A 23,652-nucleotide genomic window follows, 5' to 3' on the forward strand; every position below is an offset into this window, starting at 1 on the left:
ATGTTGCATACCTGAGTACCCGATGCACTTGTGCTCAAGACGAATGACAACTTATTCAATATGATGACCTAATGTTATCAAATTCTGTGTTGTACCTCTGGGTTCAAAATGTTCACTATACCCCTTGATAAAATCCTTGAGGGGTGTAGTTTCCAAAATGGGGTCACTTGTGGGGGGTTTCCACTATTTAGGCACATCAGGGGCTCTCCAAACGCGACATGGCATCCACTCTCGATTCCAGACAATTTTGCGTTCAAGAAGTCACACAGTGCTCCTTCCCTTCTGAACTCTGCTGTGCGACCAAACACTGTATTTTCCCCACATATGGGGTATCTGCTTACTCAGGAGAAATTGCACAAATGTTTTTGGGGTCAATTTTCTCCTCTTACCCTTGTGAAAATAAAAAAAATTGGCGCTGAAACATCACTTTTGTGGACAAAGTTTGATTTTTTTATTTTTACGGCTCCATATTATAAACTTATGTAAAGCACTTGGGGGTTCAGGGTGCTCACCACACATCTAGATAAGTTCCCTGAGGGGTCTAGTTTCCAAAATGGTGTCACTTGTGGGGGGTTTCCACTGTTTAGGCATATCAGGGGCTCTCCAAACGCAACATGGCGTCCGCTAATTATTCAAGCAAATTTTACATTCAAAAAGTCAAATGGCGCTCCTTCCCTTCCGAACCCTGCCGTGCGCCCAAACAGTGGTATCCCCCCACATATGGGGTATTGACGTGCTCAGGAAGAATTGCAAAACAAATTTTGGGGTCCATATTTTCCTGTTACCCCTGTGAAAATAAATAAAAAAATGGGTCTAAAGTAACATTTTTGTGAAAAAAGTTAAATGTTAATTTTTTTCTTCCACATTCCAAAAATTCCTGTGAAGCACCTGAAGGGTTAATAAACATCTTGAATGTGGTTTTGAGCACCTTGAGGGGTGCAGTTTTTTAGAATGGTGTCACCTTTGGGTATTTTCTGTCATAAAGACCTCTCAAAGTGACTTCAAATGTGATGTGGTCCCTAAAAAAATGGTTTTGTTTTTTTTTTTTGGAAAAATGAGAAATCGCTGGTCAACTTTTAACCCTTATAGCTTCCTAGCAAAAAAAAATAAATTTGGTTCCAAAATTGTGTTGATGTAAAGTAGACATGTGGGAAATGTTATTTAGTAACTATTTTGTGTGACAAATCTCTCTGATTTAAGGGTATAAAAATTCAAATTTTGAAAATTGCAAAATTTTCACCAAATTTCAGTTTTGTTTTTTTCACAAATAAACGCAAGTGATATGGAAGAAATTTTACCACAATCATGAAGTACAATATGTCACGAAAAAACAATCTCAGAATCAGGGGGATCCGTTGAAGCGTTCCAGAGTAATTACCCCATAAAGTGACAGTGGTCAGAATTGTAAAAATTGGCCTGGTCATTAACGTGCAAACCACCCTTGGGGGTAAAGTACTAGAAAGTTTTAGAACTTTTCCTATATAGAGATTAAGGCTGATTCACAATAACACAGAAAACCCCTGTAAGGCGATGGCGGTGACGTGGACCTGGTGACGTGGACCTGGTGATGGAGAGCACTGGTATGATCTATTAACACTCAATGATCCTTTTCTTCTGGATCCTGCCGGTGACACGGCCGCCAAACGCCAAACTCATTTACGACCAATGCAACAAAAGAGAAGACGACCATGAAAATAAAACACCGACCATTCATTTTGGACTTGAGTTATATATTTAGCAGGAATTCCTCAGCTGCCAAAATAAACATTTGGTTCAGCCGTAATTCCACAATGAATTTTGCTAGAAAAAGGACAAAACAAAAAAAAAAAAATCTTATCAAATGAAAGCTAAAAACCGCCTAGTGCAGAATAGACAAGCTATCAAAATTGCATCCTTGTGACATTAATAGATCATTTTTTTTTTACAAATGTACAACAGTCGCTGAGTGCGGTGATGGCAGGTCTCTGTAACAGACGTCGTATCTTCTGTGGTTGTACTGATCCCGCCTTGCACATTATCTGGGGGTCCTGAGGTTATGGGGGGTTCTGGCAGTATTCCTGGAGGTGGAGGTTCCCCGCTCTTCACTCATCCAGAAGTACGGTGCACAGAGCGTCCGCGCTGTCCATGGATATAGTCACAATTGCGCCATCATTGAATTCAAAAGATGTACCGCCGTCAACCACCATACAAGCGTCCCAACACCGGGAGCGCACACTCACCCTGCAAAGCAAAAGCACCACATATTAACACATGTGATGGTTATTGGAGGGGTTCTTTGTTCAGGGAGCTTTTTGAAAATACCATAATAAAGATTATTTTGGTACAAAGATTCTGTCTGCAGCCACCACTAGGAGGAGCTCCCAGTATACAGACATATATGATAAGATCCTGTCTGCAGCCACCACTAGGGGGAGCTCCTTGTATACAGAGATACATGATAAGATCCTGTCTGCAGCCACCACTAGGGGGAGCTCCTTGTATACAGAGATACATGATAAGATCCTGTCTGCAGCCACCATTAGGGGGAGCTCCTTGTATACAGAGATACATGATAAGATTCTGTCTGCAGCCACCACTAGGGGGAGCTCCCTGTATACAGAGATACATGATAAGGTTCTGTCTGCAGCCACCACTAGGAGGAGCTCCCTGTATACAGAGATACATGATAAGATTCTGTCTGCAGCCAGTACTAGGGGGAGCTCCCTGTATACAGAAATACATGATCAGATTCTGTCTGCAGCCACCACTAGGGGGAGCTCCCTGTATACAGAAATACATGATCAGATTCTGTCTGCAGCCACCACTAGGGGGAGCTCCCTGTATACAGAAATACATGATCAGATTCTGTCTGCAGCCACCACTAGGGGGAGCTCCCTGTATACAGAGATACATGATAAGATGCTGTCTGCAGCCACCACTAGGGGGAGCTCCCTGTATACAGAGATACATGATAAGATGCTGTCTGCAGTCACCACTAGGGGGAGCTCCCTGTATACAGAGATACATGATAAGATTCTGTCTGCAGTCACCACTAGGGGGAGCTCCCTGTATAGAGATACATGATAAGGTTCTGTCTGCAGCCACCACTAGGAGGAGCTCCCTGTATACAGAGATACATGATAAGATTCTGTCTGCAGCCACCACTAGGGGGAGCTCCCTGTATACAGAGGTACATGATAAGATCCTGTCTACAGCCACCACTAGGGGGAGCTCCTTGTATACAGAGGTACATGATAAGATCCTGTCTGCAGCCACCACTAGGTGGAGCTCCTTGTATACAGAGATACATGATAAGATTCTGTCTGCAGCCACCACTAGGTGGAGCTCCCTGTATATGGAGATATGCGACCATCAGCTGCAGCGTCTCTACATGGCTGGGCACAGCGGGTTACACAGCAGCACAGGAGCCTTTTTTCTATATTTCTCGGCACAGGAATGCATACACATTATATATATATATGTATTTTTAAATACAAGCATTTGCGGAACTGCTTCATTTTACAAGATCTATTTCTTAAGATATACTTTTGTTCGGACAACCCCATTAAAAGGATTGAAGCCCAAATCTCATCAAACTGAGAATCACTTACTTTGAGGTAAAACCGCGCTGACGACTGCTGGAAAAAACTCTATTTGCGATGGGTTCCCGGACACTGAAAAACATTCTTTGCTCCTGGGGGCTGAATATTAAAGAGTCGTTGTATTCATTCGTCACTGCGAAAAAAAAAAAAAAAAGGAAAAACATTTACTTACCATGGGATACTATAGGAGGAGAAACCAAAAAACACCCGTTTTAAAGGGAACCTGTGACTTTCTGTGGGCTCATGAGTCCGGTGGACGGTGCTACCATATTACTGTGAGCGTGCAGAGAGCTGTCAATCAGAGTATGCCCGCCCACTGGTCAGCGCCTCCTGCCCTATAACATGGTAAGGACAGGTGTGGACTATCAGCATTAAAACATGGCGGCTTTCTTCCACAGTAGAGGTGTAATACCTGACACCACCCACCAACCCGTGTGGCGCTGTGTCTGAAAAACATTTTATGAACTCCACATCAAATGCTGATCATCAGGGTCTTACGGCAGAAACTTTGAGCCTATTTAGTATCCAGTCTGTGTCTTACATATAGGTATACATCTCTACATAGACGCACTGTATAGAAAACTCACCTCGCTCTATCAGGTCGCTGTCCAGAGTCTGGTTCACAATCTTATAACGTTTCACTAAAAAAAAAAAATGAAAGCAAATGTGTCATGTATGTAACTCTGGCAGTATTCTCTAATAATGAGATGACTCCGCTCATTCTGTCATAATCTATACAGCAAAGCTGATAAATGAGCCACACGAAGGGTGAGAAAGCGATGAAGTCTAGGAGGCTGTATACAGATTATTATATTGGGTATAGTGCTACTAACCTTCCTGATCTAAACCTGCGGCAGTGCGACAGAGCCGTCACTTAACTCTTTCACCCTCTAAAGGATAACTCTGTTCATCCTGTCTCAGCCTATACAATAAAGCTGTCAAGTGAACCACTCAAAATGCAAAAAAGTGATGGGTGCAGCACCAACCCAAGAGACCTGCGTACAAAGCCTTACCTCCGGGGAGGGCCCCGGGCCCCGACCAGAGAACAGCCATGGGGGTGTAAAGCCATCATTAGGGGGGGGGGACTGAGGCGTAACATTCTGTGACTGACATTATAAAGACGCCATGTCTACAGGGAAGACACTCACCAACGTGCAGTATTTCTTCCACCGTCTGTGGCGCCATCTTGTTTATGTTGTAAGACCTAAAAAAAAAAAAAAAAAACAAGAATATACAGCTCTGACTACTACATCTTGTATATGATGTGTATGTAGAGTGGCAAGTGTGGCAGCATTTTCACCCAGCTTCGCCAGACGCCCAGTCGTCTGTCCCCTCCCTGCACATAGCGCTTCACTGTCACTGCAGCTGCATCTCCCTCCTCCCCCTTTTCTAGGTTTTTGGGAAATGAAGGTAATGAACACTTGCACAGACTTAAAGGGGAAGCAGAGACCGACTGCTGCTCTCCTCCGATGCTAGAGACAGACTGTGCACAGAATTGGAGGAAAGCGGCGGTTCCCCTCCTTGGTTTACAGTGATCGCTGGTGGTGACGGGGCGGCGTACTCTTCCCAGACGTTACCAGGCTTTAGATCCTGTCCCAGTGCAAACGTTCAGTCCTGAGCTCTTCTGCTTCTCCCAGGGCCCGTCATCCACTGAGATCTCGTAGTAGGACGCCCTATGAAGCGAGAAGGTAAAACGAGGTTTGCAGAATTTATAGTTCGCCCTAAATGAGACAGAACATAAAAGTGTGTATCAGGGGGGCTAACCTCGCATTGGAGGGGTCACATGGAGAGTAATTGCAATATAGCCAGGCAGAGAAGCCGAAGGAAGCGGGAAAGTCAGTGCAACAACTGAATAAGGAGGGGATTTAAAGGGAAACTTCAGGCAAATTTCCAATGTCTAAATGCATCTACGAGGGTCATGTGACACATCGGGATCATTAATTATTTTACTCTGGCTCCCGGAAACGAAATTTTGAAAGCTGTGACTTACAAGACAGGAAATGACTAATGCTGCTGCATGTTACTGGATGTGCCAAACCACGCCCCCCCCAACTGACATCACTTCCTGCTGTGCAGCAATTGGCTGAGGTCGCATCACACAAACTTCCTGCTCTGCTCGCCCACTGCAGAAACTTTGCATGCAACACCAGTTATACCCTGAGCTCTTTGCTTTCTTTAGGAAATCTGTGAGATGCAGCCTCAGCCAATGGCTACAGGGCGGCAAGACAGTGAAGAGCAGCTTCAGCCAATGGCAACAGGGCGGGAAGCCAGTGAAGAGCAGCTTCAGCCAATGGCTAGAGGGCGGGAAGCCAGTGAAGAGCAGCTTCAGCCAATGGCTACAGGGCAGGAAGCCAGTGAGGAGCAGCTTCAGCCAATGGCTACGGGGCGGGAAGCCAGTGAGGAGCAGCTTCAGCCAATGGCTACAGGGCGGGAAGCCAGTGAGGAGCAGCTTCAGCCAATGGCTACAGGGCAGGAAGCCAGTGAGGAGCAGCTTCAGCCAATGGCTACGGGGCGGGAAGCCAGTGAGGAGCAGCTTCAGCCAATGGCTACGGGGCGGGAAGCCAGTTAGGAGCAGCTTCAGCCAATGGCTACAGGGCGGGAAGCCATTGAAGAGCAGCTTCAGCCAATGGCTAAAGGGCGGGAAGCCAATGAGGAGCTGCTTCAGCCAATGGCTACAGGGCGGGAAGCCAGTGAGGAGCTGCTTCAGCCAATGGCTACAGGGCGGGAAGCCAGTGAGGAGCTGCTTCAGCCAATGGCTACAGGGCAGGAAGCCAGTGAGGAGCTGCTTCAGCCAATAGCTACAGGGCGGGAAGTCTGTGAGGAGCACAGCAATGACGGCAGAGCAATGAATGGGGAACTATTTTGGTAACTTTAGCTATATATGGAGGATTTAATCTTCCTTTGACCTGGAATGTAACATGACCACAGTAGCTTTATTTTATTAATTATGAAAATTTGTTCAGAGTTTCTCAATAAAGACTGAGGGGAATCATCCCTGTAGATGTAAAGTGCAAAGTAAAGAATAAAGCAACAGGGGTTTTAGTTAAGAATATGAACTTTCCCTTTAAGTTGGGGGAAGACCATAAAGTGAAGCATCTGAAGCCGCGCAGAGAACAGCATCACATCAGGATGCGGAGTGCAGGCTGCCACAATGTCACAGTCCAGAACAGCAGAGGGCACAACATGCTCAGAAGATACATCCAACAGGACCGCGCAGGCCCCAAACACAGAAAGGAAGAGAGAAAAAAAAATGCCAGGTGTAAACAGTCACCAGCAAACATGGCAGCCGGGCGAACAACATACATATTGAGTAGTCACATGCCAGCGATGGTACCTGGAGGACAGAGACTCCCCAATAAATACTTCATTCAATGCTCTTATGGGCAGCAGGTGGGGCCCCGAAATAGTCGCAGATGCTGGAAAACAAAAACCAGAAAGTGAATAAACCCACAACAGACATTGTGCAGTCACAGAGTACAGGTGGCTGCATGTGACACTGATCTGATGGTTACACTATTACTCCGTGTTCACACCTACGGTTAAATGCTGCTGTTTTTTGAGCAGAAAATCTGATGCATTTAATGATTTATGCAAAGTGGATGTGAATTTTTTTTTTTTCTTTTAATTGATTTATTTTTTATTTATTGTTCCCAGTCACATGCAGTGTCATGCACAGCCGATTCTTCACCTTACTTTGCTCTGGATGACCTCCGGCACTATGGGCCCTGCTGTGCTGCTCCAGGCTCAGCTGCTGCTCGTGTAGGTCTACGGGTGTGAGGTTTATTCCGGTGCCTTCCAGGAACAGTCTGATCCGCTGACGCCACTGCCACCTGAAAAGTAAAAGACAAATCCTGAGGTCACCTTCATACTAACTGACCAGGTAAAGCAACGGATCTAGTCTGCACAGCGCCCAAGAGTCCGATCTGGAAGGGTGATCAGTCATTGGATGTGTTTAAGAAACTGACAGCAAGCGGAGTGCTAGAAAATGGTGAGAAGAGTGAAAAGTAGGAGGTCCGTTATTTAAGACCCTCAACTAGAAGTTCGGAGAGCAGCGGCATTGTTTAATACTTAATTTCTCCTGTGGTGGCGCCGCAGGGAGATTGAACCCTTGCTGCGGTTCCTTCACAGACTAAATGGGATCTCTGACAAGTCTTCTGCACCGGGAGACGCTGATATAAGCAAGTGCCTGTCAGGACATGCCCCAGCCCTACCCGCCGGGATCACGCCCCTGGCCTACCCGCCGGGATCACGCCCCTGGCCTACCCGCCGGGATCACGCCCCTGGCCTACCCGCCGGGATCACGCCCCTGGCCTACCCGCCGGGATCACGCCCCTGGCCTACCCGCCGGGATCACGCCCCTGGCCTACCCGCCGGGATCACGCCCTTGCCCTACCCGCCGGGATCACGCCCTTGCCCTACCCGCCGGGATCACGCCCCTGCCCTACCCGCCGGGATCACGCCCCTGCCCTACCCGCCGGGATCACGCCCCTGGCCTACCCGCCGGGATCACGCCCCTGGCCTACCCGCCGGGATCACGCCCTTGCCCTACCCGCCGGGATCACGCCCCTGCCCTACCCGCCGGGATCACGCCCCTGCCCTACCCGCCGGGATCACGCCCCTGCCCTACCCGCCGGGATCACGCCCCTGCCCTACCCAAGACTAGGATGTAAGCACGCAGAGTCGCTTTTTTTTTTATTGAAACCATACTGAGATTGGCATATAACTGAAGGGGTTAAAGCGGTGAATGGAGCTCAGCTCCGGTCGCTGCTGTTACGGGCAGGTGCCGGCTGTGTAACACAGCTCTTCAGCCCACTCCATATACCTGTGCAATGTATGTTCGGCTGATGTCGGGAAGGGGTTAATTGGCTCTGAGCAGGACTTTGCAGCATGTCGTAAATGAGAGAAGCCTCTGTTGGGAGTTTGTCAAGATTATTACCTGAACTCACCGCGATAAAGTTTGTGCAGAGCTTCGGGGAAGGAGCGAGTGTACCGCACCGGTAAGCAGAGGTGGCCTTCAGATCTGGGGGGGGGGGGGGGGGATAAAAGACATAATGTGAACAACAGCTACAGGCAAAGCAAAACCCAATCTTCAGATCTATGGGGGTCTCTCCTTTTATCTGTGCCATCACTGCATTTTCTATGTTTTTGCTCATTTTCGCTTTTGGTGTATTTTACTCGCTCATCGTTCAGCCTCTAGGAGGCGACTCGCGGACAGTCACGTCCCTCGCACTGAGGTTACCTCTCCGGATCGGTGTTCACTCCGATCACTGGCTTGGACTTGTCCAGAACTTTACTGGCAGCGAGGAGCATCGTCCCGTCCCCTAACAAAAGAAAAAAAATACAATGAACTGTGGAGCAGGAGAGCACGCAAGCACCACCTGCCTAAAAGCGGGGGGTCTATTTCAGAGAACACATTTTTATATACCCCACTAGTGAATAGAAGGGGGGAATCATGCTCTCAAGACTCTGGAGGACCTGAAAGGTATTGATAAGAATGGACACTAAGTAATGCTACATTTCTCCTGTGGAGGTGCTGCAGGGAAACTGAACAGGTGATCACATAAAAGGGGGTCTTATCTTTTTGTTAGGATTGCATCCAGGCTTGTGCTTGTCAGGGAGGACGGTGCCCTCCCGAAGATTGACAGTTTTGGCCGGCTGTAAACTGTGCGCTTTCTGACGCTGCGAAGAGGCGGCTTTACTTCAGCAGCACAAGAGGAGGACGCCCTCGCCTCCCCCCTTCCCCCACAGAGGATGCTCTCGCCCCCCACCCCTCCCCCCACAGAGGACGCCCTCGCCCCCCTCCCCCCACAGAGGACGCCCTCGCCCCCCTTCCCCCACAGAGGACGCCCTCGCGCCCCCCCCTTCCCCCACAGAGGACGCCCTCGCGCCCCCCCCTTCCCCCACAGAGGACGCCCTCGCGCCCCCCCCTTCCCCCACAGAGGACGCCCTCGCGCCCCCCCCTTCCCCCACAGAGGACGCCCTCGCGCCCCCCCTTCCCCCACAGAGGACGCCCTCGCGCCCCCCCCTTCCCCCACAGAAGACGCCCTCGCGCCCCCCCCTTCCCCCACAGAAGACGCCCTCGCGCCCCCCCCTTCCCCCACAGAGGACGCCCTCGCCCCCCACAGAGGACGCCCTCGCCCCCCACAGAGGACGCCCTCGCCCCCCACAGAGGACGCCCTCGCCCCCCACAGAGGACGCCCTCGCCCCCCACAGAGGACGCCCTCGCCCCCCACAGAGGACGCCCTCGCCCCCCACAGAGGACGCCCTCGCCCCCCACAGAGGACGCCCTCGCCTCCCCCCTTCCCCCACAGAGGACGCCCTCGCGCCCCCCCTTCCCCCACAGAGGACGCCCTCGCGCCCCCCCTTCCCCCACAGAGGACGCCCTCGCGCCCCCCCCCACAGAGGACGCCCTCGCCTCCCCCCCCACAGAGGACGCCCTCACGCCCCCCCCCCACAGAGGACGCCCTCACGCCCCCCCCCCACAGAGGACGCCCTCGCCCCCCACAGAGGACGCCCTCGCCTCCCCCCTTCCCCCACAGAGGACGCCCTCGCCCCCCACAGAGGACGCCCTCGCCTCCCCCCTTCCCCCACAGAGGACGCCCTCGCGCCCCCCCTTCCCCCACAGAGGACGCCCTCGCGCCCCCCCTTCCCCCACAGAGGACGCCCTCGCGCCCCCCTTCCCCCACAGAGGACGCCCTCGCGCCCCCCCCCACAGAGGACGACCTCGCGCCCCCCCCCCACAGAGGACGCCCTCACGCCCCCCCCCCACAGAGGACGCCCTCGCGCCCCCCCCCCACAGAGGACGCCCTCCCCACAGAGGACGCCCTCGCGCCCCCCCCACAGAGGACGCCCTCGCGCCCCCCCCCACAGAGGACGCCCTCGCGCCCCCCCCACAGAGGACGCCCCCCCTTCCCCCACAGAGGACGCCCTCGCGCCCCCCGCTTCCCCCACAGAGGACGCCCTCGCGCCCCCCGCTTCCCCCACAGAGGACGCCCTCGCGCCCCCCGCTTCCCCCACAGAGGACGCCCTCGCGCCCCCCGCTTCCCCCACAGAGGACGCCCTCGCGCCCCCCGCTTCCCCCACAGAGGACGCCCTCGCGCCCCCCGCTTCCCCCACAGAGGACGCCCTCGCGCCCCCCGCTTCCCCCACAGAGGACGCCCTCGCGCCCCCCGCTTCCCCCACAGAGGACGCCCTCGCCCCCCCTTCCCCCACAGAGGACGCCCTCGCCCCCCCTTCCCCCACAGAGGACGCCCTCGCCCCCCCTTCCCCCACAGAGGATGCCCTCGCCCCCCCCTTCCCCCACAGAGGACGCCCTCGCCCCCCCTTCCACCACAGATGACGCCCTCACTCCCCCCCTTCCCCCACAGAGGACGCCCTCGCCCCCCGCTTCCCCCAGAGGACGTCCCCGCTTCCCCCACAGAGGACGCCCTCGCGCCCCCCCTTCCCCCACAGAGGACGCCCTCGCGCCCCCCGTTTCCCCCACAGAGGACGCCCTCGCCCCCCCGCTTCCCCCACAGAGGACGCCCTCGCCCCCCCTTCCCCCACAGAGGACGCCCTCGCCCCCCCCTTCCCCCACAGAGGACGCCCTCGCCCCCCCCCTTCCCCCACAGAGGACGCCCTCGCCCCCCCCCTTCCCCCACAGAGGACGCCCTCGCCCCCCCTTCCCCCACAGAGGATGCCCTCGCCCCCCCCTTCCCCCAGAGGACGCCCCCGCTTCCCCCACAGAGGACGCCCCCGCTTCCCCCACAGAGGACGCCCTCGCCCCCCCTTCCCCCACCGATGACGCCCTCGCCCTCACTCCCCCCCCTTCCCCCACAGAGGACGCCCCCGCTTCCCCCACAGAGGACGCCCTCGCCCCCCCCTTCCCCCACAGAGGACGCCCCCCCTTCCCCCACAGAGGACGCCCTCGCCCCCCCCTTCCCCCACAGAGGACGTCCTCGCCCCCCCCTTCCCCCACAGAGGACGTCCTCGCCCCCCCTTCCCCCACAGAGGACGTCCTCGCCCCCCCCCTTCCCCCACAGAGGACGTCCTCGCCCCCCCCCTTCCCCACAGAGGACGTCCTCGCCCCCCCCCCTTCCCCCACAGAGGACGTCCTCGCCCCCCCCCCTTCCCCCACAGAGGACGTCCTCGCCCCCCCCCCTTCCCCCACAGAGGACGTCCTCGCCCCCCCCTTCCCCCACAGAGGACGTCCTCGCCCCCCCCCCTTCCCCCACAGAGGACGTCCTCGCCCCCCCCCTTCCCCCACAGAGGACGTCCTCGCCCCCCCCCTTCCCCCACAAAGGACGTCCTCGCCCCCCCCCCTTCCCCCACAGAGGACGTCCTCGCCCCCCCCTTCCCCCACAGAGGACGTCCTCGCCCCCCCCCTTCCCCCACAGAGGACGTCCTCGCCCCCCCCCTTCCCCCACAGAGGACGTCCTCGCCCCCCCCCTTCCCCCACAGAGGACGTCCTCGCCCCCCCCCCCTTCCCCCACAGAGGACGTCCTCGCCCCCCCCCCCCTTCCCCCACAGAGGACGTCCTCGCCCCCCCCCTTCCCCCACAGAGGACGTCCTCGCCCCCCCCCTTCCCCCACAGAGGACGTCCTCGCCCCCCCCCCCTTCCCCCACAGAGGACGTCCTCGCCCCCCCCCCCTTCCCCCACAGAGGACGTCCTCGCCCCCCCCCCTTCCCCCACAGAGGACGTCCTCGCCCCCCCCCCTTCCCCCACAGAGGACGTCCTCGCCCCCCCCCCTTCCCCCACAGAGGACGCCCTCGCCCCCCCCCCTTCCCCCACAGAGGACGCCCTCGCTCCCCCCCCTTCCCCCACAGAGGACGCCCTCGCCTCCCGCAGCCAGTGTGGGTAATCCCGGAGTTACACGCGTCAGCCATGATTGTTGTCTCCTGGACGCATTTCATGGTCTGTCTCCTACGAGAGGTCCTGATGTGGCCACGTGATCTGCTCTCGAATAATCAAGCTTCGGTTTTGCATGTGTAGGGGGAGCGGAGGGCGTTGATCAGGCAGGTGCAGCCGTGATCCCATCTCTAGGTGGGGTCAGGCCAGGTGACTTATCTCATGGACGATCACTTGGCTCGTTCCCTAAAAATGTTGTGTTGTGAAATGCTGCTGCTCTGCGTGTCGCTCGGTTGCATTTGGTGCCGCTTTGTGTTTTTTGGCAGATCAGAACAAGGTCAGAGGACGCGGCCTGTCCTGTGATATCAGGGAGGTTGTGAGAGGCCTGGGACAGGGGTGTCCTACAGAGACAATGCTCCCTGGGAAGAAAGGTATGCAAATTATCTCTCCTCCAAGAGCAACGTGGGATGGGAACCCAAACAAACCAAGGCTGGTAACATGGCCACACACAGATAATCTGCACACGATTGCACCCAAGGAGCCCAGAAGACGCCTTGTGCCCACATTGTGCCCCTTTAAGACCAAGCGATTGTGCAGTAGAGTCGTTTGTGCAGTATAAATCTCTACCTCCTGCGGAGATGACGGCGTCGGCCCATCGCACCGTCTCCTCGTTGTAATCTCTCCTCCTCACCACCCTCACGTCGATGCCTTCATTCCTGAAAGAGAAAAAGAGGAGCGGTGGCCAAAATCACACGAGAGCCGCAGTCTCATACATGAAAAGTCGATGTCGGAGAGTCTATCAGTCAGTAGTGAGAGCAGAGCGTATTCGGGGTAGGAGACACGGACCTGAGGCTTTGCACCACGTGCTCCACGTTCTCAGAGTGGATGTTGTGTCGCTGTAACAGGCCGTTGTAGCTGGAGCCTTTCAGGGCGAGCTGGAGAATAAAAGAGGAGGTGACACTGAGTCTACGGATCACAGGGGACGACCGGACGAGCTGGAATCACTGCACACTGAGAAAGGAGCAAACGTTAAAAAAAAAACTACACTCAAAACCGGCCCTTTAAATGAGTGGAGATTTATTAAGCCGCCGGGGATGAGCCATGAATGACGGGGTTAAACATGGATGAGCACGACATAATCCTGAAGAGTATAACGTCCAGGCGCCCGGTGTGACACCAAAGGAAGATTAAACCATCCGCAGGGACTGGTGTCCAGGAGAACAGTGCAGGGTGCGCCGGAGGAGCGGCGAGGGTACGGGGCGGCGCAGGGTGCACCGGAGGAGCGGCGAGGGTACGGGGCGGCGAGGGTACGGGGCGGCGCAGGGTGTACCGGAGGAGCGGCGAGGGTACGGGGCGGCGCAGGGTGTACCGGAGGAGCGGAAGATAGTACAGCACTGGGTGTCCCAAAGGATAGTACAGCAGGGAGCATGCCGGCAGAGCAGAGGATGGTACAGAGGAGGACAGGGCGGGGAAGGGGGATGAGGAAGGCAGCGCTGGGTATGATGCATTATTCGGCAGCCTCCTGCACACTCTCGGGTGGCCAGCTGCTACCTTTTTAGACCATGCTGAGCTTCCTCGGTCTCCCATCCCCCTCTCCCAGTGAGAGACCTGAGGATAAGTTCACTTTAAGAGTGTGCAGATTTGGGGGTGAGCTGTGCGGCCCCAGACTGTCTGTCTGCCGGGAAGCGAGTGGTGTCACACAGGGCCGGTCAGATCCCAGCAGCCAGTGACACCGAGAACAGGAGATGATTTCAATCCAAATCCATGGAAATTGTAATTTCCTGGCTCCAAAAATATTCCCCTGAACCCTGGAGGGGTGTGAGCGGCTCCTAATGTCTGCAGTAACGTGCCCACCCCTGGCACAGTCTGCCTATTTGGGCATCTAACCAGTACAACTTGTCCTGGGCACTTTGCTTTCTCTGTCCCTTCCTGGCACAGAACCCGGCATCTCCAGAGCAGCGCTCCCGGACAGAGCAGGAATTTGGACACTGCACAAAGATAAAGCGACAGAATCCCAAAAAACTGTTACAAGGTTTCTGAAAAGTTCTGTAGAAGTGTATGAATGTGTGTGGGGCCCCTGAGCCTGGGACACGATGGAGGGGCCACAGCACTTGCAGGGTAGGGGCTAGACATTGCAGATTGCCCTTGCGGTTGGGTGGTCGGTGAGTGCGCACCATGGCGGGCAATCGTCCGTTAATCAGCTCTACAGAGCTAAAAGTGTCTCCTGGAAGCCGAGAAAAAAAAAGCAAAGAGGGGCCCCTGGGGGCCACGTAAACTAGAAGGTAGACCCGGCGGTAGAAAAAAAAAACACAACACAAAAGAAACCACGTGCCGGTGACATTTTTCCGTACAAGTCGTGAAAGATGGTCGCCCTGTTCTCAGCCCTGGCGGCCGCCGTTCTTTCGGCCCCGGCGGTCACCCCATTCTCAGTCCTGATGGTCACCTTGTTCTCAGCCCTGGCGCCCGCCCCTCTTATGGGCCCAGAGGTCGCCCCGTTGTCGGCGCTGAACGATGGTCTCATCACCCCATTATCAGCCCCGGCGGCCGCCCCTCTTTCAGGCCCAGCGGTCGTCCCATTCTTGGCCCCGGCGGTCGCCCTGTTCTCAGTCCTAATGGTCACCTTGTTCTCAGCCCTGGAGGTCGCCCCGTTTTCGGCGCTGAATGATGGTCTCATTACCCCATTATCAGCCCCGGCGATCGCCCCGTTTTCAGCGCTGAACGATGGTCTGATCACCCCATTATCAGCCCCGGCGATAGCTCCGTTTTCAGCCCTGGCGGCCGCCCCTCTTTCAGGCCCAGCGGTCGTCCCATTCTTGGCCCCGGCGGTCGCCCTGTTCTCAGTCCTGATGGTCACCTTGCTCTCAGCCCTGGCGTCTGCCCCTCTTTTGGCCTCGGCGGTCGCCCCTGTCCTGATGGTCACCTTGTTCTCAGCCCTGGTGCCCGCCCCTGTCCTGATGGTCACCTTGTTCTCAGCCCTGGCGGTTGCCAAATTCTTGGCGCTACACAATGGTCTCATCACCCCATTATCAGCCTGGCGATTGCCCCGTTCTTGGCGCTGAACTATGGTCTCATCGCCCCATTATTCGCCTGGCGTTCGCCCGTTCTCAGTCCTGATGGTCACCCTGCTCTCAGCCCCGGCGGTTGCCCCTGTCCTGGCCCTGGTGGTCCTGCCACAGCGCCCCCTGCGGCTCCCCGCTCACCAGCTCCCGCAGCTCGTCCTCGGACAGCCCGGTGGACCGGTACCGCTGCTGCTCGAACTCATAGCGGCTGGTCTTGGTCACCACCGCCACCCTCTCCGGTCTGAAGCCGCCGCCGCCCGGGTCACTGGGCCGCGAGCACACCCGCCTCGGGTGGAAAGCAACGGGCGCCCGGCGGGTGAGGCGCCCAGAGCAGCCCGCGCACAGGAGAACCCGGCACGAGCTCATGGGTCACCGGAAAGCAGCGGGCGCTGCAGGCTCCGGCCGGACACTTCCGGATTACGGAGGGTGCAGAGAGGTGACCCGCCCCGGCCGCTGCTGGGCTGCTCCTCCCGGCTCCTGAGTGCAGAGAGGCGGCGGCGGCGGTGGAGGAGGAGGAGGAGGAGGAGGTCAATCATCACCAACCTGTCCCCGGCTCTGGACGCCGGCCGCCATTTTCTTGTAGACCAATGTCTCCTGCAGAGCACACAGTGGATTGGTTGCCAGGGTGACTGAGCCTCTCTGTGCACGGTCTGGCCAGGGCTGTGATTATGCAGCATTTTCCCCTTCACTTTTCATTTGTTTTGTTTTTTATCATAGTTAAAAAAAACAATTATGTCGCTGTCCCCCTACACCCGTAAGGTTTTTATGTTCCCTTGGGCTTTTTTTTTTGCGCCCTGAGCTGACATTTTTATTGTTAGTATTTTGCGACAAGTGCAGCGGCGACTGAGTGACTCCAGATATTTTCAACCGATTTTTTATGTGCGACTTCTTAAAAAGTGATGAAATTTGGTGCAACACGGCTCCTGTCCCACCCCTCTCCCCGTCTCTCCCTCTCCTCCCGATCCCCATCCCCCCTCTCCCCGTCTCCCCCTCTCTCCCTCTCCTCCGTCTCCCCATCCCCCCTCTCCCCGTCTCCCCCTCTCTCCCTCTCCTTCATCTCCCCATCCCCCCCTCTCCCCCTCTCTCCCCCTCTCTGCCTCTCCCCCTTTCTCCCTCTCCTCCCGATTCCCATTCCCCCTCTCCCCGTCTCCCCCTCTCCTCCCGATCCCCATCCCACCTCTCTCCCTCTCCCCCTCTCACTCTCCCCCTCTCTCCCTCTCCCTCTCTCCCTCTCCTCCGTCTCCCCATCCCCCCGTCTCCCCCTCTCTCCCTCTCCCCGTCTCTCCCTTTCTCCCTCTCCTCCCGATTCCCATCCCCTCTCTCCCTCTCCGCCTCCCATGTGTTTCTGAGTATGCTACATTTTGGAACATCTTTCGAAACGGGCGACTTTTTGCACTGAACATTTGCAAAAACTGTTTTAGACAGAACAAAAGACCATTTTCTTAAAATGAACCGCACCTCTTATTTTAAAGAATTTGGCACAAAAAAAAAAAAATGGCCAAAAAAAAGACAATAAAAGGAAAGTGACTTGGAAAAAAAAATGCAAATGATGAATCCAGGACTTGTGTGCCGGGCGGCAGCACAGTGTGAATTTGTCTTATCTACAGTGGGGAAAATAAGTATTTGATACACTGACGATTTTGCAAGTTTTCCCACCTACAAAGAATGGAGAGGTCTGTAATTTTATCGTAGGTCACTTCACCTGTGAGAGACAGAATCTAAAAATAATCCAGAAAATCACATTGTATGATTTTTACGTAAATAATTTGCATTTTATTGCATTAAATAAGTATTTGATGCAATAGAAAACAGAACTTAAAGGGAACCTGTCCTGTCCTTTGTAGTATCTAAACTGCCCCCATTGCTGTTAGTGATGCAATGTGCATTTTTACACATGATATTAGCGCTGATTTTAATTAAAAAAAAGCGTGTTAGGGATGCACAGTGCATCAACAACGCAATGAGGGCAGTTTAGATACTACAAAGGACATGACAGGTTCCCTTTAATATTTGGTACAGAAACTTTTGTTTGTAATTACAGAGGTCAGACATTTTCTGTAGTTCTTCACCAAGTGTGCACACACTGCAGCAAAGGATTTTGGCCCACTCCTCCATACAGATCTTCTCCTGATCTTTCAGGTTTCAGGGCTGTCACTGGAAACATTGAGTTTCAGCTCCCTCTAAAGATTTTATATTGGGTTCAGGTCTGGAGACTGGCTAGGCCACTCCAGGACCTTTAAAAGCTTCTTACGGAGCTACTCCTTAGTTGCCCTGGCTGTGTGTTTTGGGTCATTGTCATGTTGGAAAACCCAGCCACGACCCATCTTCAATGTTCTTACTGAGGGAAGGAGGTTGTTGGCCAAAATCTCGGGATACATGACCCCAGCCATACTTCCTTCAATACGGTGCAGTCATCCTGTCCCCTTTGCCGAAAAGCACCCCAAAAGTATGATTTTTTTTTTCCCCACCATGCTTCATGGTTGGGATGGTGTTCTTAGGGTTGTACTCATCCTTCTTCTTCCTCCAAACACGACGAGTGGAGTTGATATGAAAAAGTTCTATTTTGGTTTCATCTGATCACATGACTTTCTCCCATGCCTCCTCTGGATCATCCAGATGGTCATTGGTGAACTTCAAACGGGGCTGGACATGTGCTGGCGTGAGCAGGGAACCTTGCGTGTCCTGCAGGATTTTAATCTATGACGGTGTAGTGTGTTACTCACTGTAATGTTTGAGACTGTGGTCCCAGCTCTCTTCAGGTCATTGACCAGGTCCTCCCGTGTAGTTCTAGGCTGATTCCTGACCTTTCTCAGAATCATCCTTACCCCATGAGGCGACATCTTGCATGGAACCCCAGACCGAGGAAGATTGACAGTCATCTTGTGTTTCTTGTTTCTTCCATTTTCTAATAATTGCACCAACAGTTGTTGCCTTCTCACCAAGCTGCTTGCCTATTGTCCTTTCTCAGCCTTGTGCAGGTCTACAATTTTGTCCCTGGTGTCCTTAGACAGCTCTTTGGTCTTGGGCATGGTGGAGAGGTTGGAGTGTAATTGAGTGTGTGGACAGGTGTCTTTTATACAGGTAATGAGTTCAAACAGGTGCAATTAATACAGGGAATGAGTGCAAAGTAGGAGGGCTTCTTCAAGAAAAACTAACAGGTCTGTGAGAGCCAGAATTCTTGCTGGTTGGTCGGTGATCAAATACTTATTTCATGCAATAAAATGCAAATTAATTATGTAAAAATAATACAATGTGATTTTCTGGATTTTATTTTTAGATTCTGTCTCTCACAGGTGAAGTGACCTACGATAAAAATTACAGACCTCTCCGTTCTTTGTAGGTGGGAAAACTAGCAAAATCGTCAGTGTATCAAATACTTATTTTCCCCACTGTATGTCCTGACCTGGAACCCATGTATAAACTTCTGTCTTGTCTGCAGGGCTTTCCTGCGTTTTGAACACACGGACAGAGCAGTTAAATGGCATTTCCATGGAATGATTTTCCCATATATTAAAATATGCCACTGCCGGGATCAGGCATTGTCAAAACCAACATGCACAATCCTTCCTTCATCTTCTTCCAATTTGTTTTCTTATCTAATGTTGGAGATTGGAAGCCATGTTGATACCCAATTCTTCATTTTTGGCAGCGTTGCATCAACATGAATATTCTATAAGTAGGCGACATGTAGACCTCACCACCCAGATCACCCGTCTGTGCATCAGCCAGGGTCCCCCAAAACAGGGAGACTAAGGTTCTGACGTTTGCCCTCTACATGCTGTTAGATCGGTCCTGAGGACATAGGAGATTCCACTCAATGTCTCTTTTATCACGGGACTCCCAAATTTCAAAGCCTGCAAAATTGGGTGTCCTACCTACCTGTCCATTAGATTCCTCCTTTATTTCAGCAGTTCTGGAAGAGTAGAGATGAATGTGTTGGGTCTCCCCTTTTCCTTACCCACTTTGACTACCTCCCCCATTTTTTCCCCTTAAGGGATCTCCCCAGTTCTCCTTTGATTTTCTGATTTTGGACGCTACGAGAAACTCATGAAGATGACACATTCTTCATGTGACCTGAGAGCTGGAATGATTTACGTCTAAGGCCATGTCTGTCTACGGCACATGGTTCCTTCTCGTCTCGTTTTCTCGCCGTCTATATTCTGACCGTCTTGAAGTTTATAAAACCTAATAAAGAGGGTTTTTCCACCCAAAAATTATCCTATAGATGTGACCGTCCTGCTATAACGCGGTGGCATCAAATACCGAGACCTCATGCACACGACCATATTACAGATCTCAATATTGTCGGATAGTTTTTCAAGTTAGGTCATGGACTCTCGCAAGCTGTTTACTACCTCTGCTCTGAAGCTTGCCAGATCTCTTCGGTACCCCCGCACTTCTCCGATACTGCAGAGGCAAAATGTCCTCTGCTAGCACCATCGGAAAGGCACAGTTTGGGCCAATGGCTCAGCCATGCCACCAGCCCGAAGTGACAGTCTTCAGGAGCGCACCGTCACTGAGCAAGAAGGAAGCAGGGGAGCAGTGCGCTCCTGAAGAAAAATGAGTAGACCCCTTTGAAAGGTTCTACTTGGACAAGATTGCACAACGGCTCAACATTGGTTGTATGAAACAAGCCCTGGCAAAAAATGAAGAACGATGCATCCAGCACTGGAAATCCGGAGAAGTTAAATGTCCGAAACAAGCCCTGCTATATGGCACCGCTCTCCGCTCATGGGTCCCATAGCGCGGCGGGGTGCCTGATGGAGAATGGGCCCCCCCGCCTGCTCGGGGCTTCAGCACTTTCCTGGGTGCACTGGACCTGCTCATGAGTCCCAAGTGTATGCTGTTTCCGCCCACCCAGCCTGGCTGACAGCTGCACCATGTACTAGGCAGTGTGAGATCTTAGCAGGGAGGAGGGACAATGAGGAGCTGTATATCAAGCTACGTGGATGGAGTTTCAGCAGCAGCAAGGAAGAGGGAGACTAATAAACTGTCAAAAAGGCCAGGTGGGTGGGAGCAGGTTCACTGAGGAGCTGTCAATCAGGTTAGGTAGGTGGAGTTTCAGCAGCAGCAAGAAGTAGGGGCACTGAGAAGATATCTGTCAGGCAAGGTGGGGCAGAGATTCAACAGCAATGAGGAAAGGCACAGAGGAGCTGTCAATCAGGCAAGGTGGGTGGGGTTTCAGCGGCAGGAAGGAGGGGCACTGAGGATCTGTCAGGCTGTGTCGGTGGAGTTTCAGCAGCAGAGAGGAAGGGCACTGAGGAGCTGTCAGTCAGGCTAGGTAGGTGGTGGTGCTGTCAATCAGCATTGATTTTCATAATGAATACACCAGCCTCATCAGGTCTAGAGATCTATTTGGAAATGTACTCTATCTGCATTGTGAATTATCACCTGCTTTAAGTCTTTTCTGCACATCGCTTGCCCTCATTTAATTTTTACATAAGGAAATAAGGAGACGACATAAATGTAACCGGACTTTATTGGACTCGGAATAAAGTAAACCTTCCCCCATTCCAGCTCCTTCCTGTGATGACAATGTAACTAAAACTGTTATATAAAAGACAAGATGTACAATGTATCCCTGCGGCTCCGAGCGCCGCCTCCTGATACATCTCCATAGAGAACGGATGGGGGAGGGGCGATCAGTCTTCATCCGCGAGGTCATAAAGCGTCACATGTAAACAGAATATCTGTTATATAATATCATGTCAAGCGCAAACCTGTTAAATTATCAATCTTGTATTACACTAGCCTTCCATAAAATAGAAATATATATATTTATAAGTATCCAACAATTTTAAATACACATAAGATTAGATATACATATATATATAGTTTACACTTCGCCCTAAAAACTCTAAAGTGAAACTCCACCGTAGATTTAAGGAACTGCATTTCTAGCAATTCTCCAATACTATTCATGGTAGGGATCTCCCACTGTAACGAGGTATTTATGGAGCATCCACTTTTTGATTAATGGGTTCCCCAATGGTCCCTCTGCTTGAACCCCTAGTGATCCGTGAAGGCAAGTGTTCAAATCCCCTGCAGTGCCCCCATAGGATAAAAGAAGTATTACACATTTCTTATGTAAATTATTATTGGCACAGACTTTCTTTGTAGCGGCTCTACATTCCAGCTGGAGGGAACAAACAAGGGAAGTTTTAAAAACTCCGTTAAAGGAGTTTTCTTAATTCTCAGATTAATAACCCTAGCTAGGCTTTTTGCCAAGGACTGGTTGAAATATGGCTGCAAGTATAAATTAGAGTTGAGCAAAAAGATTTGCAGGACCCTGGTCCGACGGTTTCGTCAGCAGTTCGTGGCCGTCGGACCAGAATCTCCACTACCTGCTGGCATCCCCAGTAGCTCTTCTGGTTGGTAAGCCCCCATGACTTTATGTGGGTGGTACCACAAGGTATGGATGTCGGGGGGCTACAGGTTGAGGAGGACTTTTGCAGTCTTCTGGTCCAGTGGCATCGGACTTACGAGGGTCCAACATATTCCTTTTCTCAAGTCTAGTAGGAACATATCTCCTTTTGATCCTCTTATATCGTTGCCCCAGTGCTGGATTATCAGACTTGTCTAGAATATTGGAAACTGGATTTAAAGGGGTTGTCCTCTCCAGCACCACCGATCATACAATCTCTCCTGGACTGGTGGGAAGATAACTAAATAGTCACTCAACTGCTGGAGGCAATCACTGACCTCAGCGACGACCAGGTGACTGAGGAAGGGGACATGATCACTTCCAGTCCTGGCTGGTGGAGCTGGAGGGACAGGAAATTATAGGATCGCTTAGTATTTTTTGATTTTAAACTATTTTTAAGTCGGACACCCCCTTAGAGAAAAATTATGGAGAAGTGCTAGTAATCCGGCTCTGGAGTAAAGCTTCACTTTAGTGTCTCCCAGCAGCGGTGGTGGCCGAGCAGTACATGGCGCCAAATGTAATATTATTATATAACCAAAGAAATCCCAACACTTATAAAAAGTAAACTCGATCCATCAATATGATGCACAATCCTCGCTTCATCTATTCGTGAATTCGCGCTCGGACATCGGATGAATTCTTGAAGCGGATGTATGATCACAGTAGCGCGCTATGAAAATTTGGAAGAAAAAAAATAATCGGATTTTGGGTGTAAACCCACTGACAGTAGGAATGCTTCTCTTAGGATCTGCGTTACAAAGAGTAAGGTGCATTCAGGGTCGTCGTTCTTGAGGTATATGTGTTGTCCGCTAGTCCTGTGGTGTGTGGACCCCCGGACTCTGCCACTTGTCCGAACTTAGACATCGCAGTTTATTCATACTGTTCCTGGTCCACACAATTTTATTTTTTGTTTTGTAGATTTGTGGATTTTTCCAGCTGTGCATTGCTGGATTGCGTCCTTACAGCGAGAAGATATGAGGTGGAGGAAAGCTTGGAATGATGGCTGATTGTCAGGAGTAGAGGACGGGCTGACGCCGGATCCACTGGTGATGGGCTGCAAGAAACAAAGAGGGCGTTTGTTATAGGGTCATACAGACACGATCTATAGAAAGTGTATCCAGTACAGAAAATCAGATACAATGTCTACAGGATACATTTTATCAGATGGAGCGTGCACGATGTAAAGCAATGTATCATGCATGGACAGTACCTGAATCTTACAGACTGCGCTGTATGGTGAATGTAGAGCGTCTCATGCTGAGCATGCACCCTATATTTAATGCACCATGTAGACAAGGCACCCTATAAGCCATGCACCCAGTAGACAATGCACCCAGTAGACAATGCACCCTGTAGGCAATGCACCCTATAAGCAATGCACCCTGTAGACAATGCACCCTGTAGACAATGCACCCTGTAGACAATGCACCCTGTAGACAATGCACCCTGTAGACAATGCACCCAGTAGACAATGCACCCAGTAGACAATGCACCCAGTAGACAATGCACCCAGTAGACAATGCACCCTATAAGCAATGATCCCTGTAGACAATGCACCCTGTAGGCAATGCACCCTGTAGGCAATGCACCCTGTAGGCAATGCACCCTGTAGGCAATGCACCCTGTAGGCAATGCACCCTGTAGGCAATGCACCCTGTAGACAATGCACCCTGTAGACAATGCACCCTGTAGACAATGCACCCTGTAGACAATGCACCCTGTAGACAATGCACCCTATAGACAATGCACCCTATAGACAAT

The 23,652-nt window shown here is 52.6% G+C and overlaps 2 protein-coding genes across 4 annotated transcripts in view; both read right to left on the reverse strand.

The window, feature by feature from the left end:
- Nucleotides 1-1,713: 1,713 nt before the first annotated feature.
- Nucleotides 1,714-15,991, reverse strand: NADK2 (NAD kinase 2, mitochondrial). Of its 2 annotated transcripts, none has more exons than XM_073681686.1 (12): nt 15,609-15,991; nt 13,255-13,343; nt 13,036-13,124; nt 8,821-8,902; nt 8,518-8,601; nt 7,275-7,411; nt 6,916-6,997; nt 5,159-5,254; nt 4,730-4,785; nt 4,169-4,222; nt 3,591-3,714; nt 1,714-2,220 (listed from the first exon to the last, which is right to left on the reverse strand). In XM_073681686.1, the coding sequence occupies exons 1-12, from the start codon at nt 15,831-15,833 to the stop codon at nt 2,082-2,084; spliced, it is 1,257 nt and encodes a 418-aa protein (XP_073537787.1). In that variant the 5' UTR covers nt 15,834-15,991; the 3' UTR covers nt 1,714-2,081. The 2 variants fall into 2 exon arrangements, with proteins under 2 accessions (XP_073537787.1, XP_073537785.1); XM_073681684.1 differs by having other exon boundaries at nt 5,159-5,302.
- A 4,937-nt stretch (nt 15,992-20,928) lies between these two features.
- The window catches only part of RANBP3L (RAN binding protein 3 like), a 40,602-nt gene continuing 37,878 nt past the window's right edge, over nt 20,929-23,652 (reverse strand). For both annotated transcript variants that reach the window (XM_073681693.1, XM_073681697.1), the window contains one exon: nt 20,929-22,945. In XM_073681693.1, coding sequence (XP_073537794.1) covers nt 22,902-22,945 — 44 coding nt within the window. In that variant the 3' untranslated portion in view covers nt 20,929-22,901. The remainder of the gene's footprint in view (nt 22,946-23,652) is intronic.

This window comes from Phyllobates terribilis, unplaced genomic scaffold (assembly GCF_046119375.1).
Source record: "Phyllobates terribilis strain yellow unplaced genomic scaffold, ASM4611937v1 Scaffold_1__5_contigs__length_1240528914, whole genome shotgun sequence".
Classification (NCBI taxonomy): Eukaryota; Metazoa; Chordata; class Amphibia; order Anura; family Dendrobatidae; genus Phyllobates; species Phyllobates terribilis.